Source organism: Macaca nemestrina, chromosome 6, assembly GCF_043159975.1.
Source record: "Macaca nemestrina isolate mMacNem1 chromosome 6, mMacNem.hap1, whole genome shotgun sequence".
Classification (NCBI taxonomy): Eukaryota; Metazoa; Chordata; class Mammalia; order Primates; family Cercopithecidae; genus Macaca; species Macaca nemestrina.
The window spans coordinates 8,010,668-8,023,378 of NC_092130.1; the positions used below are offsets into that span (position 1 = coordinate 8,010,668).

A 12,711-nucleotide genomic window follows, 5' to 3' on the forward strand; every position below is an offset into this window, starting at 1 on the left:
CAATGAATAAGGAGTGGCCCCTCCACCGAGTTGGGGAGGGCATTGCATGCAGAGGACGCCTCATGTGCAAAGGTGCAGAGGTGCAACGGAGCAGGAGTCTTAGCTGGGCATCTTCCAGAATTCCAACATTGGCAGGGGGGCACAGAGCAAGCTGAGTCACTCTGCCCACGAAGGAGCCCTCGAGAGAAGTGCCAGCCTCATCTGTAAGAAGGAGCACTCCCTACGGGGAAGTTCGTGTTGCAGGGATCCAGAGAAGCTTTTCTGGCTCCTCGCCTGCTCTGCACGCTGTGCCGCAAGGTGGCTGTTAGGCTCAGGGGCTTGCGGTTTGAGCAGTTCTTAGACGCATCAAATCACAGATGGAGGCTGCGTCTCCGTCTATGCCTTTGTCTGTCTAGAGACTGTCCCAAGTCATGCAGCAAACACCACTTGTTTCCAATTTCCATTGAGCTAGGACTGACCTATCCCCTTCTTCTTCTTCTTTTTTTTTTTAAGATGGAGTGTCACTCTGGAGTGCAGTGGCGCGATCTCGACTCCCTGCAACCTCCGCCTCCCGGGTTCAAACGATTCCCCCGCCTCAGCCTCCCAAGTAGCTGAGGTTACAGGCACACGCTACCACGCCTGGCTCATTTTTGTATTTTTAGTAGAGATGGGGTTTTGCCATGTTGGTCAGGCCAGTATTGAACTCCTGACCTGAAGCAATCCACCCGCCTCAGCCTCCCAAAGTGCTGGGATTGACTTGTCTTCTTCTAAGATCCTGGTCCTTCCCCACCTCGGCCCTCTTGGGAGTTTGACAGCCCCAAGTGTACTTTTTAGGATTGTCTGCCCAGAAGCCCCCATGCTCCACTGCAGAGGCCAAAGGGAAGGGAGGGCTTTCTTCCAGCTTTTCCGAGGACAGGTCTAGGGGATGGCAGAACTGAAGAGTTTTCACTGCCTAGGCAGGCCTTGCCTGGCCAGGAAGCCTTCCCAGCGAGATCCCAGCCAACATCTGGCGCAAGACTCTACCAACCATATTTATCCAAATACTGCCTTTACTCCATCCTCACACACACTTTTTTCCCAGACATTATCTTTGAAATTGGAGTATGCCTCCAACGTGTTGTGCGTACTTAAATGGAATAGTTTTCCCTTCCCACTAAAAGCTATTACCATATGGAAGGTGTGTCGCTGGGAAAATACCGTAGTTGCCTTTTTCCACACAGTTAGCAATTCTTTATTTCTAAAATAGAAAGAGGCATGATTATCTTGGGCAGTTGCAGCTAAACTCAGGTCCAGGCCCTGTTGCTGCCACCTGGTATGTAATTTTTCCTTTCCCAGAGAGTGACTGACCAAACCAGTTAACCACTTTTTCTCATCTGTTTTTTCATTCATTCATTCATTCATTCATTCATTTACTCATTTGTTCTTTGCACAAATATCTAACAGGTGCCTACGGTGTACCAGTGAGGAGGTAGTGGGGCAGAAGAGAGGGCAAACACTAGTAAAGGGGTTGAACTGAGAAAATACAGGCCTGGACTTAGGGGGGAGCAGTAAGTATGGAGAGAAGTGGACAGACCGGAGGTGGTGGCAGCCTCCGTGCAACATGTCCATCAGGACACCAGACATACTGATATTTAGACCAGCTCATGGAGGGGACAGAATCCTCAAAGACAACAAACCGCAGATGATAGACTAGGCCCAGGGACATCGTTGTGTTCGGGGACCTGAAAGCCCTGCCCGAGGACCCTGTGGCTTTCTGCCAGCCTTCAGCTGCACATGATGGCCCCAGGCCTTTCTCCACTTCCTGCTCTGGCTCCTCTGGGACTTGCGGCTTTTGTGATATTGAGGGGGTAAACCCCTCCCAAGTCCGGCCTCTATGGCTGCTGCTAACGCAAACCACGTGCAGTGGCCAGCTTCCATGGCGTGTTCTTTGGACGACGTGTCTCGCATTCCCTCTACCGCAAGCTGATGTCTTGAAAACTGCTGATGGAGTGTTCTCTCTTTCTTCTTGGAAGCCTGTGATGTGGCAACTTGATGTGACTCCTTCTCCCTTCCTACTCCCCAAATGACTCATCTTCCTCTTCAGTTTCCAGTCCTCCTCGCCCTGAGCACCACTTCTTTTGTTATCTGGGGGGAAGCGCGGGTAGCGGGTTTTCTCATTACCAAGGATGACATTGGTTAGACTTTGAGGAGCATGCCTCTTCTGCTGCTGCTGCAGACAGCCTGGGCCTGGTCCCTTGGAGAACCTACTTCAAGGCCTTTGGATGCCTAGTGTTACAGTTCTCTGCATAGACGCAATTGGTGGCCGGTAAACCTGGACACACCAAGACCAGCTCGGCAAGGAGAGCTTGCAGGGCTCTAATCCCCCAGCTTCTTACCCTGAGCCCTAGTCTTTGCAACTAGCGAACTTACAGATGGCCGTTGACATTGACACAGTGGTGTTGAAAACAAAATAAAACTGGGTGTGGTTTAAATAGGAGGATATTGTGATAGTCCAGCCCTGCACTGTCCGGGATGGCAGCCGCTCATGAGGGTATTTAAATGTAAATTCAAGTCAATTAAAGAAAATGTTTAAATTGAGCTCCTCAGTTGCAGGAGCAGCATTTCACATGCTCAGTAGCTACCAGGAGGCTAGTGGCCACTGGGTTGGACAGCAAGATGTAGAACACCTCCATCATGGCAGAAAGTTCCAGCAGACAGCCGTGCTGCAGCCACGGGGCCACCTGGGCGGTCCTGAGGGGTTTTTTTGCCAACCTTAAAACACAGCCTCACAATCAAATATTATTCAGCCTTAAAAAAGAAGGAAATTCTGCCACATGCTGCAATGTGGTTGGAGCTTGAGGACCTTATGCTAAGTGAACTATGCCAGTTCCAAAAGGGCAAATACTGTGTGATCCACTTATTGGAGGTAGCTAGAACAGTCAGATTCATAGAGACAGAAAGCAGAGTAGTGGTTGCCAGGGCCAAGGGGGAGGGAGAGGGGGGAGTCACAGTTTCAGTTTTGGATGATGAAGAGGTTCCGGAGATGGAGGGTGTGATGTTTGCACGACATTGTGAATGTGCTGAATGCCACTGAACTGTACACTCAAATGTGGTTGAAATGGTAAATCTTTTTTTTTTTTTTTTTTTTTTTGAGACGGAGTCTCGCTTAGTCGCCCAGGCTGGAGTGCAGTGGCGCGATCTCGGCTCACTGCAAGCTCCGCCTCCCGGGTTCACGCCATTCTCCTGCCTCAGCCTCCCGAGTAGCTGGGACTACAGGCGCCCGCCGCCTCGCCCGGCTAATTTTTTGCATTTTTAGTAGAGACGGGGTTTCACCGTGTTAGCCAGGATGGTCTCGATCTCCTGACCTCGTGATCCGCCCGCCTCGGCCTCCCAAAGTGCTGGGATTACAGGCGTGAGCCACCGTGCCTGCCCTGAAATGGTAAATCTTATATTGTGTATATTTAACACGATTTTAAAAAAAAAGAAAACCACACAGCCTGACAGACTACTAAAAGTTATCCCCAAATAACTTTCAAAATAACGTATTCAATATGGGCAGAGTGCAAGGAGCGGGGATTCCTTGCTGAGCATCTGGTGTGCTCCCCAGAGTTTCCACACGACACTCATTTACCCAGCCCCGCTGTGGAGCAGGCTGCGTCCCTCATCCTGCAGACGGCCAAACAGGCTTGGGGGATGAAGTGTCTGGCCAAGGATGCACAGCTGGCATGAGGAAGCATCAGGACTGAACCCCAGGGCTGTTGGGTCCCCAGCAGTTGTCTGTGGTTAGACTATGCAGTATTTAAACCCTGATCTGCCACCTCCAACAAATAAATAACACAAAGGGAAGCCTTTCAGCTCCTTGGGCCGTGCTGATCTGGGTAAAACCAAGTCAGGACAAAGGGCGAGAGAACAGCTTCCTAAGACCACGCAGTAGACCCCTCTGAGGACTGAAAACACAGCAGTGGCAGGGACTCATTGGCTGGCATGTACATTCAGGCAGGGACTCCAAAGGAACCCGGAGGTTGGAAATAGTCGTATTAGGGTGGACAGATTACTGGTGCATTCTTTAAAAAAAAAAATCCTTTTAATGGTGTTTCATTGTCTTAACAAATAAAATTGAGAAGGAAAAAAGTAGATAGTGTTAGGCAAAAACCTATAAATCTCCAAAATACTCCACAGCTGAGACTGATGAATGGCTCTGCTTTTGAAAAGAAAGCATGCTGTTCACATGTGCACAGAATATTAAACTTACCTCATCTCAGGCTGACTTTAGTGTTCATATGACACTCTGAAGCTGCCTCAAAGAGTGGTGTCAGACAAAAAGAATGGAATTTAGACAGATGTGTGGACTGACTGGACACACCACTGAGCTGTGTGACTTCAGGCAAGTTCACTCTTCTCTCTGCTCCCAGTTTCCTCATCAGTGACAAGGGAACTGTAACATTTATTTCACAGAGTTACTGTGAAGGTCACATGAAATCGTATATGAGAGGATGTGTTCGCTGTGAACTGTTAAACACATTAGTTGTGATTACTAATTATTATTTAATATTGGTAATGTGAATATTATTCCTCAGAGTTACTTAGCAAACATCTCCTGACGTTGCCTCCCAAGGTGTTTGCTCAGTTGCATTCATTGGTTCAGCCAATTTTTTTTAATTAATAAACTTTAGTTTTTAGAGAAGTTTTAGGTTCTCAGAAAAATTGACTGGAAAGTACAGAGCCCCTTGTCCTCCCCACTCACAACCTCTCTTCATCAGCATCAAGTTCAGCCCGTTTTTATTGAGCACCTACTATGTGCTGGCATTGAGGAGCTCTTGGATTCACAAAAGGAAGGCTGCCTTTTCCCACAAGGCCCTACTGTGGCCTCACCTGTCTTTGAATGACAGTGGACCAAGCATTTCCACCTCACCAGGCAACACAGAGCAGGGGGCAGTGACTCAAACCACAAATAAAACCACATGTTTAAAATACAGGCAAGGATGTAGAGAAAAGGGAACTCTTATACACAGCTGGCGGGAACGTAAACTAGTATAGCCACCGTGGGAAACAATGTAGAGGTTCCTCAAAACACTGCAAAGAGAACTACCATATGATCCAGCAATCTCACCACTGGGCATTTATCCAAAAGAAAGGAAATCAGTATATCTAAGAGATAATACACCCCATGTTGATTGCAGTTCTAGTCACAACAGCGAAGGTGTGGAATCAGCCTAAGTACCCATCAGCAGATGAATGGATAAAGAAATTGTGATATGGGCTGGGCGCAGTGGCTCACACCTGTAATCCCAGTGCTTTGGGATGCTTGAGGCGGGTGAATCACCTGAGATCAGGAGTTTGAGACTAGTCTGACCAACGTGGTGAAACCCCGTCTGTACTAAAAATACAAAACTTAGCCAGGTATGCTGACCCATGCCTGTAATCTCAGCTACTGGGGAGGCTGAGGCAGGAGAATCGCTTGAACCCAGGAGGTGGAGGTTGCAGTGAGCCAAGACCGCACCATTGCACTCCAGCTTGGGCAACAAGAGTGAAACTCTGTCTCAAAAGAAAAAGAAGAAGAAGAAAAAGAAAATGTGGTATGCATATACAATTGATACTATTCAGCCATCAAAAATAAGGAAATCCTGTCATTCGCAGCAACATAGATGCCACTGGAGGATGTTATGTTAAGGGAAATAAGCCAGGAACATAAAGTTCTCACTTATATGTGGAAGCTAAAAAAGTTGATCTCATAAAAGTAAAAAGTAGCACAGAGGATAACTAGAGGCTGAGAAGGGTAGGGGGAAGTGGGGAGACAGGGAGAGATTTGTAAAAGGATACAAAATCACAGCTAGATAGAAGGAATAAGTTCTAGTGTTTTGGGTGGTTTTGTTTTTGTTTTTGTTTTTGTTTTTGTTTTGAGACGGAGTTTTGCTCCTGTTGCCTAGGCTATAGTGCAATGGCGCGATCTTGGCTTACTGCAACCTCCACCTCTTGGGTTCAAGCGATTCTCCTGCCTCAGCCTCCCTAGTAGCTGGGATTACAGGTGCCCGCCACCACGCCCAGCTAATTTTTTGTATTTTTGGTAGAGACAGGGTTTCACTATGTTAGTCAGGCTGGTGTCGATCTCCTGACCTCAGGCGATCCACCCACCTTGGCCTCTCAAAGTGCTGGGATTACAGGTGTGAGCCACTGCGCCTGGCCAGTTCTAGTGTTTTATAGCACTGTGGGATGACTATAGTTAACAATAGCGTATTATATAGTTTCAAATAGCTAGAAAGAAAACATTGAATATTTCTAACACAAATAAATGATCCATGTTTGAGATGACGGATATGTAAATATGCAGATCTGATCACTACATATTATGTGAATCACAACATTACTAATGTACCCATGAATATATACAATTATTATGTGTCAATTAAAAATTAAATTTTAGAAATTTAAAAAATAAAAGAAACTAGAAAGTGAAAACCCAGGCCAGGCGCAGTGGTTCATGTCTGTAATCCCAGCACTTTGAGAGGCCGAGGTGGGCAGATCACTTGAGGTTAGGAGTTCGAGACCAGCCTGGCCAACATAGTAAAACCCTGTCTCTACTAAAAACAAAGTTAGGCAGGTGCCTGTAATCCCAGCTACTTGAGAGGCTGAGTCAGGAGAATTGCTTGAACCTGGGAGGCGGAGGTTGCAGTGAGCTGAGACCATGCCATTGCACTCCTGCCTGGGCAACAAGAGTGAAACTCCATCTCAAAAAATAATAATAATAATAACCCAAAGCACACAAAAGAAAAGCAATAATTAAGATAAGAAATTGACATCCTGAGCAACATGGCAAAAGCCATCTGTACAAAATACAAAAAAATTAGCCGGGCATGGTGGCACACGCCTATAGTCCCAGCTACTCTGGAGGCTGAGATGGGAGGATCACCTGAGCCCGGGGAGATTGAGACTGTAGTGAGCCATGATTGTGTCACTGCACTCCAGCCTGGGTGACAGAGCAAGAGCCTGTCTCAAAAAAGAAAAGAAATTGAGAACAGAAAAAGAATAAAGAAAATCATTGAAACTAAAAGCAAGTTCTTTGAAACAATAAAGATTAATAAACCTGTAGTAGAGACCAAGGGAAAAAAGAGAGAAGGGGAAAAAAAAAACCCCACAGTTTAAAAGTTTAAAGACTTCTGGGGCAAGGCCGTGCATCCCAGCAGCTTCCAGGATGCCCAGCAGCTTCCAGGATGCCCAGCCAAGCTAAGGCTGACTCACCTGCCCAGGGCATCGTGTAGAACAGCACCAAAGGGCTGGGAGCTCCAGCATGGAAGAGCAGCCCTGTCCTTTTTAATTGTCTTCATAGCATTTCAGAGGCAGGGTGATTTGATGATAAAGAAGCAAGTGGTCTTCAGTCTCTGGCGCCTCCGCTTTGTTGGCTACGGGCCTTCAGTTTCCTGGACAGTCATGTCCACCTTAAAGCAATGATCCAAGGTTTTAATGAGGGAATGTTTCTAAAGAATCTAGCCCGTGGCTGGCAGATAGTAGGTGTTCAATATACGTATCTCATTTCTCTCCCACTTCAGGTCCTCCCTTCCCTCCCCATATGTCTGCACAATAGCTGTGTCTCTTTCTCCTGGACTTTTCAAAGCTTCTTTTATTCCATGAGAGGGACAGATCTTGAGTGCCAGAGTGACTTTCCCGTGGGCAGGCTTTCCACATTCCAACCATTACTCCACGAGGCTTGGGACTGCCTTCCCATCTGCTTTGATTCCTTTACCCAAGTACTAAACAGGGGAGGTTAAGATGCTGCTCACACAAATAACCTCACTATACAACAAGAGCATCTTGTCATAGCTCACTCGGGCCACATGTCCAGCAGAGGTCACTGGGATCTTTGGACCTCATCCCATGACTACGGCCAGCAGAGAAGCCAGGCTCTGGAATGTGGCCAATCCCCATGAAAGGGGGAAATAGCAAGTGCGAAAGCATCCACCAGTCATCGTCTTCCACCCTGAAGTGACACATGTCTCCAGCTCACATGGAATGGCCACATCCTACTTCAAGGGACTGGGGAAAGTACAAATCTACCATGTACCCAGAAGGAGAACCAGAAATATTTGACGACAGCGCTAATGACTTCCGCAGCCCAGCTTCAATCCATAAAATAATGCTGCAAGTTGGTGTCCCTATGGCAGACTTAAAGATGAGACCCTAAAAGGTTTTGTCACTTTTCTAAGACCACATGGGGAGTAAGCAGCAGATCCTTGTAATTTTGTATGCCAAATCTGGTATTTCACATGACGTCCCTGAAGCGTTCAGAGATATATTTATGGTACTATGAAAGGTTTTTGTTTTGGGGACTCTGCCCTCTTGCTCCTCTACCCCTACAGCAGCCTACACCTCCCTCTCTTTATACCACCTTTTAATGATCAGCTTTCTTCCCCTCCCCTCTCTAGATTATGAATATTTTCCTCACTGTACCCTGTTCCTCTAGCACAGAGCCAGGCCCAAAGCTGTCTGTTGAGCTGACCTGGGGAACTCCTCCTGTGTCAGGGAAGTATAGTGCTCTCATAAGCATGAACCTAACCACATTGATTGGATGCTAGTGATTTATTCCTTACCTCAACCCAGCAATTCTTAGGAGCAGGATGACCTGCTGTCCATGAAATCCTGGTGGCTCTGAGGGTATTGTTCACGTTTCAGATACTGTGGATGGAGAATCCCGGGAAAGCCGGGAATGGTCACTCCTGACTCTGAGCCTTCACAAATCTGGCATTTGTGGATATAGACACCGTTTTCATGGGCTTTCTAGTCCAATTGAAATTGCCTTTCCCATTAGTGTGGGTTTCTGGAAAGCTGAATGAAGTGAACGTTTTGTATATCACATCACATATTTCACATATTCCTTTAAAATGTCCTAGATGGTGTTTCTTAAGTTATGAAAGGTTTTTGTTTTTGGTGTTCTCCCCCCACTTAGATGCAGATGTTGGACAAATTTCCCATGGAAGGAGGACAGAAGGACCCCAAGCAGCGGATCATCCCCTTTCTGCCAGGTAGGTGAGATGGGTGCTCTCAGACTGGGACACCGGGGGCTCTGGTACAGCTCCCAGAGCTCTTGGGACAGTTTATCAGCTTGTCTTCCTTTATCAGGGGACACCATCCCACTGACCAGAATCTCAGCCATTTGTAGACATTAACCCATTTATGCCAGAGGTTGCAATTTTTTGTATTTTTGCATGAGTGAAAAATCAGACCTTGGCAGTGACCTTGAGCAGTAATATATAAATAACTCCCACAGGCTTAATGTTCCAATAATGGAACACTAGGCGTAAGTGGGTTAATGACTAAGTGCTTGGGTTTTGGCATTAGATGCTACACCATTTACTAGATGATGAATGACCTTGAGAAGACTCTTTACCTCTGGATCCTCAGTTTCTCCCATCTCTAAAATAGGAATAATTCGAGCTCAGAAAGTTTTTCTAGTGAGTGCTTTCTATTTCAATAACTATGGTATTCGTTTTCTATTCTTGCATAACAAATTACCACCAATTTAATAGCTTAAAACACCCATGTATTACCTTACAGATCTGTGGGCCAAAAATCCAGGCAGGGTTTTTGGCCCAAGTGGGTTCTGCTCAAGGTCTCATGAGGCTGAAGTCAAGATGTCAGCTGAGCCAAGCTCTTATCTGGAGGACCTAGAGAAAAGTCAACTTCCAGCCTCCACGTAGATTGTTGGCAGAGTTCAGTTTGTCACAGCTATAGGACCAAGATCTGTTTCCTTGCTGGCTGTCACCCTCTCAGCTTCTAAAAGCTTCCCACATCCCTCATCACAGGAGCCCTCTATTGCAGGATCTGGCCAGCAGCCCACAATGCAACGGGGCTCTCTCTTTGTTCCCAGGCAGATCGGCAGGTCGGAAATAATAGACACACACAAGATAGTGAAAGCTGGGTCCAGGGGGGTCACTGCCTTCTGGTCCCATGATGCCGCCAATGCACTGGATATACCAACATTTATTATTAAGTTTAGTGAGGGCAGAGGTAGGTTAGTGAGGGATTTAGGGTCATTTGATTGTGAGGTGAGATGGTCACATGGGGATGAAGTAATTCTTTAACATAACATCTGTATGGAGAAGTACAGTATACAGAGATGAGAATTTACAATATAGTGCATGCATCAGTAATTTCTAACAGAGCCTTAAAACAGGAACACAGTCTTTCCATAACCTATGATTAGCAAGATATTAATCGGCAGTAACAGTTGCAGCAAAAGCTGGTTACAAACAATCCATAGGAACAGGACGTGAAGCTAGACAACCGGTTAGACCAGAAATTCTCAGAAGGGAGTATGAACCCTAAAGAGGCCTAGCAGAGCCGTGGCAAGATGAGGGTGTTTATAGCCATATCGTATCCATATGAACAGGCGCCCCTCATGCGTCCATTTATAGGCTCTCCACAAGGGTCGCATTCCATTCCCAGAGCTATGAACATTTGCTTTTCTGGGATAGGAATCTTGGTGATGTGAAACCTCCCTGACTACGCGTCCGTTCATAGGCTCCCTGCAGGGGGAAGCACGTCACGTGCTCTTGGCTCATTCTGGCAGTCCAACCTGGCATTGTCTTTACACAATCCTGCATGCAACTTTGTATTTACAATAATCAGGACCGTTTCATCTTTTATTCCGTAGCAATAGTTTCAGGGGGTCTCCCTACAGCCCTCTCCATCTCCCAGCCAACAGTGGGGCAGCAAATCTCACTTGGCCTTCAAATCCCTCTGACTTTGCCTTCTGCTACCAGTCAGGGAAAGCTGCCTGCTTTTAAGGACCCATACGATTATTACCTGACTAATCCAGGATAATCTCCCTCTTCTGAAGTGAACGGAAGGCATATAATAGCTCGTCACATACACAAGCTTTGGGGATTAGGGCAGCACATCTTTGGGGGATATTTTAGAAAGTTTATGAACCTACCTCATACGGCTACCAGGCAGCACACCAGCTGCTGTGCAGCATTTAATGCAGTTATACCTAGTCTCTGTTCCCAAGGTAGTCAGTCTCCATCCCCCCAGATTCCTACCAAAGAATACTATAACGACTTCAGCTCAAAGAGAGGGGTTACCCAAACCAGTGTTACTGCTTCAAGTATAATAATAGCTCCGTACTGTGGGCCAGTCACTCAGTGCTTTACTTTCATTACCTCGTTTCGTCCTCAGAGCAGCCCTGCAGCGTAGGCATTACTGCACCCATTTCACAGATTAGGAAAATTGAGGCTCAGGAAACCTATAGGCGCTTGCACAGATGGCAGAACTGGAATTCAGACACAGGTATGGCAGGCTCCAAAATTCGTGCCTGAGTCAGACAACCTGGGTTCCAATCCCAGCATGCCCCCCTCACCAACTCTGTCACCTTGGGTAGATGACTTCATTTGCAAATTGGAAATAATAATGGTACTAAAATGATGAAGTTGTTATGATGATTGGGTAAATGCCTGGCAGGTTGCTATCAGCCATCAAGCACTTACTATGATGTTTTTATATACTGAAAATCAGCAATCTGACAATCACCCTAAGTCATAGATATTTAGAGCTGGACGGGCCCTTTAGTTCCTTTTTCGAGGCCAGGAATGGTGGTTCACTCCTGTAATCCTAGCACTTTGGGAAGCCAAGGTGAGTGGATAATCTGAGGTTGGAAGTTTGAGACCAGGCTGGCCAACATGGCAAAACCCCTTCTCTACTAAAAATATAAAAGGTAGCTGGGCATGGTGGCAGGCACCTATAATCCCAGCTACTTGGGAGGCTGAGGCTTGAACCCAGGGAGTGGAGGTTGCAGTGAGCCGAGATTGCGCCACTTCAGCCTGGATGAAAGAGCGAAACTCTTGTCTCAAAAAAAAAAAAAAAGTATCTTTTTTTCAGCAAAGGGAACAGGTCTAGAGATGGGGGGGACTCCCTGGGTCACACAAGTGCCAGTCTCCCAACCCCCTAGTCCAGAACATAGTGGGTTCTTCAGGTATTACTGTCACTGAATGGCTTTAGAGACACGGCACATGTGTTTGCCAGGCTTCCTCCACTGGGAGAATCCTTTACCTAAAAAAGCTAACATTTGTAGTTCCTCCACTGGCAAAGTGTACAACCATGCTGGAATTTTCTTTCCTGCTGGAGAAAATCCCGCTGGCCAACCGCAGCAGCCAAATGTCAGCGCTCCAAAGCGTGTGCTTCAGAGTCAAACAGACTAGCCTGTGACCTCAAGCAAGCGACATCCGCCTCTTAAGCCTCAGTTTCCACATCTGTTAAAAACGGGACAGTGACCCCTGCTTCACAAGGTCCAGTTCCTGGCACGTAGTAGATTCTTGGTAAAGGCAGAAACAGGGTCCTGGGACATGTCTTTGGAATCTCTTGGTTTCACGTGTTCGTGTCCTCCTTAAATGATCATTCTGGATATTAAAGGTAAACTGGACTCCAAATGCAGGTTTTTTTCACCAAGAAAGGAAAGGAAGGCAGTGAGTTCTAACTCTTTACTGGATAAAAGACAAAACCAGCTCTGGCGAACTACCCGAGACGGAGAAGAACTTGAGCCGACCCTCTCCCAAGCTCTTAAAAGCTTTCATGGTTACGTAATCCTTCTCCACCAGAGAATTAATGAAAAGGCCGTTCCCAGGGACTTGGTCTCTTCTCAAGGCACCCACTTGTGGCTTGGAGAGGTCCCCCTAGGCCCCAGCACCCCGCTGGGCCCCAGGACCCCAGACCACCCCTTCTGAGCCACCTCTTAGCTTTTCCTCGAAGCCGAGGGTGAGGCCAAGA

The 12,711-nt window shown here is 46.9% G+C and overlaps 1 protein-coding gene across 2 annotated transcripts in view; it reads left to right on the forward strand.

The window, feature by feature from the left end:
- Positions 1-12,711, forward strand: part of LOC105480874 (SH3 and PX domains 2B) — a 119,277-nt gene that overhangs the window by 40,509 nt on the left and 66,057 nt on the right. For both annotated transcript variants that reach the window (XM_011740072.2, XM_011740071.2), the window contains exon 3: positions 8,897-8,972. In XM_011740072.2, coding sequence (XP_011738374.2) covers positions 8,897-8,972 — 76 coding nt within the window. The remainder of the gene's footprint in view (positions 1-8,896; positions 8,973-12,711) is intronic.